The 4,107-nt window shown below is 40.4% G+C and overlaps 1 protein-coding gene across 1 annotated transcript; it reads right to left on the bottom strand.

The window, feature by feature from the left end:
• Positions 1 to 578: 578 nt before the first annotated feature.
• CGA (glycoprotein hormones, alpha polypeptide) lies at positions 579 to 3,802 on the bottom strand. Its single transcript, XM_009814999.2, has 3 exons — positions 3,703 to 3,802; positions 2,123 to 2,307; positions 579 to 656 (listed from the first exon to the last, which is right to left on the bottom strand). The coding sequence occupies exons 1-3, from the start codon at positions 3,800 to 3,802 to the stop codon at positions 579 to 581; spliced, it is 363 nt and encodes a 120-aa protein (XP_009813301.1).
• Positions 3,803 to 4,107: the final 305 nt, after the last annotated feature.

The following is a 4,107-nucleotide window of genomic DNA, read 5'->3' as shown; positions in this document are numbered from 1 at the left end:
TCCAAAGAAAAATAAAAGATGACACAGAAGGACAGAGTACTGCACATAGATGATACACTGTTAAACTTTCTGCCCACAAGGTAAAGAAAAAAAGGAAGAGAAACAGGAGAAACAAAATGTTGAGTCTTCAAAAAAATGTAATCGCTAAATGAATAACGGGAAATTATTGCTTCTTTTTCTGTCCACTTTCCCATCTCTCCCTTCCTCCTTCCCTCCCTCTCCCACAAAAAAGAAGAAATCTAGAAATTAACTGCAGCAGAATCTTATTTTTTGTTTTAAGCTATTAAATCATCATTTTTCCTCAAGAAACATTGATGATTTAACTGACAGTTTATTTTAAAAATAGATCAAGCCTTCAGTTGTCATGCAAGTGCTGTATTTTATCCCTAATGGAAATAATTAAACTTACTTAAATGCATGAAGCAGCAAAGAGGAAATAAAACAGCCATCCATCTTATTCAAAGATCTACCCAGTGTCTTGACTAGAAAACATAAGCTTTTACACAGCGGTGCTATAAAAGCTGAAAAACAAATATTCCGTTCACCGTTGTCCTTGATCATTAACAAAGAGACAGGCTTTAGGATTTATGATAGTAGCAGGTACTGCAGTGACAATCTGTATGGTTCTCTATCTTCACATTGTCCTTAAGGGTAATCTTAAAAAAAGAAAACACACACACAGAACAAATAATTAGGATTTGCTAGACAGTAAAAAAGCATTCTCAAGTTAAATATGTCTGAAGCCTTTTTCTTAAACACAAGGTACACAGGTTCTTTGGGGTACGTCTATTAGAACAGCCTCTGAACGCCAGCCTGTGAAGCTGCATTATCAGTGGCTTTCAGAGCCATGAAGAGAAAGTTTTCAAAAGTGACATAGTTTGGTGTCCTTAATTTGGCACTTCTCAAAGTGTCTAATTTCCAAAAAGTGTCAAGTAACCAATCTATAAAAAATCAGGAAGTGTCATTAGAATTTTTCACATGGGGATTATAAAAGCAGAGACCACAAACACGATGAGTCATTTTTATTTTTAATCTCAATTAAATTCTAGTTGCTGCCTCAGGGCAAGTATAATGTCAGTGGTCTAGAAAAAGATCTATGCTCTACTCAGATGAAGAGCCAGGATTCAGCCAGCTTCAGCTGTAGGTGTCTATAGGTAAGTCAGGTATCTGGGCTCTCATCACAGCCAGTGGAGACACAGAGCTCTGTTCAGCTGCGCACACAGAGCTGTCAACTGCCACTTCAGATGCCAGAGGGAATCCCACCAAGCCTCCAGCTGCCACTTCAGGTCTTTTATGGGTCCTGTGTCTGCCAGCCCTACACTGATGTCTTGAGTACCCCAGGGTACTTCAAATGGCACCAGGTCTGTGAATGGGTATCTGAACTGAGCCTCTAGTAAAAACACTTACTGAGCCTGATTCGGACCATCACAGGACAGACACCTTAGCTTGTTCCAACTACCTCACCATTTATTCAATAAAATTTAAGGTTTCTTCACCTGGAGCTGAATCACTCCCAAAATAATCAGCTTTAGCAGAATCTCTCTTTAAGAGAACCTTCCAGATGAGAACGTTAAATGCTCAAAGCAGTTGCACGTGTTTACAGTTCCTTCTTGGTTATACTATTAGAAGTAAACACAACCTCAATTAATCTAACGAGCACAGATGGTTTTGGCCCCTCATTCCCATATATGTAATTGACAGTATCGACCAGCCACCTTCCCATAGAACTCCTGCCTATGCAGGAAAGACGCAAGGAAAATGACTAATTAAAATAAAATACACACTGCATCATAGCATTTAAGGGGAGGGTGCACATCCAGGAGAGTTAAAAACAAGGGGACAGCAAGTGTACCACCAGAACTTCAGGTGTCATGAGTCAAAGTAGTTTCACTGAAGCCAGTGACACTGCATCAATTTCTGCATCCCAACTGAATATCAGACTCGGTACTGGTTGACACTTTAATTTCCTCTTTAGAAAAAAGAAAGAACCCAAGAGCAAAGGATACAAATGGCAAGGATGTTTCCCTCAAATAGTTCTCCAAACATATTCTTTTCTATTCACTGGTTCAGCTATACATTGCATCCTAAAACAAGCTTAAATGGGTCTCATTCACAGCCTCACCTTGGTAAAAGCCTTTGCTACGCAGCACGTTGCTTCTGATGTAATGTTCTTTGGAACGAGCATGGTCTTCTTGGACCTCATCGGAGTGGGATAGGCCCGGGAGAAACAGCACCCAGTGCACTGGTAAATGGGTGCTCCTGGCTTGGAAAAGAATCTGTTCTCCCCTAGCTTGCACTCTGGACAACCTGCCATAAAAATATAAGGAAGAGACTTTTACTTGGTCTCCAAATGTATTTTCATCTCCATAAAGAAAGGGAAAGTGTGGGCAGTAAGAGGAAGTACTGGCCGCATTTTGCTGCTTGACGTCTGCAGAACAGAAAAGCGCAGACAGCAAAGCTCTCCTCTTTAGGGCCCTTCAACTCTGCAACACACACCATCTGTAAAACCAGAGTGTGGCTTTCTAGGTAAGGCACAAGCACCATTGTATTTTTTCTCGTTTTCTAACTTAATTTTGTTCACAGCTGTGGAGAGATTTTTTCCATGTCTACTACACTAGCCGTCCCTAGAAAACTTCCTACTAGCTACAGATAGTTAAATAGCACCAGCAGGATTTGTAGTACTTCTTAAACATTGCCTGTTTTCGGGCAAGACTTTTATCAAGAGTTTTAAAAATGCCCAGTTATCCCAACATTTTTGTAGCTCGCATTTTTCTATATTCAGTTTGAGGCTGAATGAAAAAAACCCACAACCTCCAAAACATCCCAAAAATCTTCCTAGTATCACAGAACCACAGAATGATAGGGGTTGGAAGGGACCTCTGGAGATCATCTAGTCCAACCCCCCACCAGAGCAGGTTCACCTAGAGCAGATTGCACAGGAATGCGTCCAGGAGAGTTTTGAGTATCTCCAGAGAAGGAGACTCCACAACCTCTCTGGGCAGCCTGTTCCAGTGCTCTACCACCCTCAAAGTAAAAAAGTTCCTCGTCATGTTTAGATGGAACCTCCTATGACCAAGTTTGTGCCCGTTACCTCTTGTCCTATCACTGGGCACCGCTGGCCCCATCCTCCTGGCACCCACCCCTTAAGTATTTATAAGCATTGATAAGATCCCCCCTCAGTCTTCTCTTCTCCAGACTAAAAAGACCCAAGTCCCTCAGCCTTTCCTCATAAGAAAGATGTTCCAGTCCCCTGATCATCTTTGTAGCCCTTTGTATGCCTCTTTTGTAGAATGCTACACCACCAACATCCCATATTCTGGGATCTACAGAGAAAAAAATTCTGCATATTATGAGGAGAAGCTATGGTTCTGCTATTCCTGATGTTACATTGCCATTTAGATCTCAGGAGTACAAGAAACCAAAACGTTTCTATTTGACAGTGTTTCAAGGATTAAGATCACCCATGTCAACATGAGGACATGGTCATCTGGGAGACTCTTGACCTGGAGAAATCAAGTTTAGAGAAGAAATAGGAACCATACTCACACCAAAATTATCTTGATTTATTATACCATTGTATCTCAGTGTCAATAAATGCAACTTAATGATAAGATTTATGACCACATTTATAAAACATGTGGAAGGTTAATTAATACTCTTTATGAACAATTGCTCTATTTCTGAATGCTGAAAGCAGCTTACCTTGCATGAGAAACTCTCCATCTGGGAAAGCATGAAGAAGATGCAGAAACACAGACAAAATGGTCAAAGTGACAGCTGCATACTTCCCGTAGCAATCCATGATCTTTCTGGAAATACAAATACATACATTTTTAAGGGACTGTTTTGCATTGGGTACAGTACCAGCATCTAGGCCACACACTGATACAGCATTCAGTGCAAGTAACAGAGACAATTTAGAACCAGGATTGGAAACCAAAAATACAGTGTACTGATGTGCAGTAGGTTTTATAGGCTCAGAAAATTTACTTCATCACCATAACAAAATTGTGTCTTTCTTTCTGGCCTTAACAGTGTTTTCTGAATATTAACATAAACCACAGCACATAAAGTTCAAACGTCATAACTACCTAATATTTATGGTAG

Source organism: Gavia stellata, chromosome 2, assembly GCF_030936135.1.
Source record: "Gavia stellata isolate bGavSte3 chromosome 2, bGavSte3.hap2, whole genome shotgun sequence".
NCBI classification, from domain to species: domain Eukaryota; kingdom Metazoa; phylum Chordata; class Aves; order Gaviiformes; family Gaviidae; genus Gavia; species Gavia stellata.
Note: the sequence above shows the minus strand (reverse complement) of the source record. Positions and strands in the feature narration are given on the sequence as shown.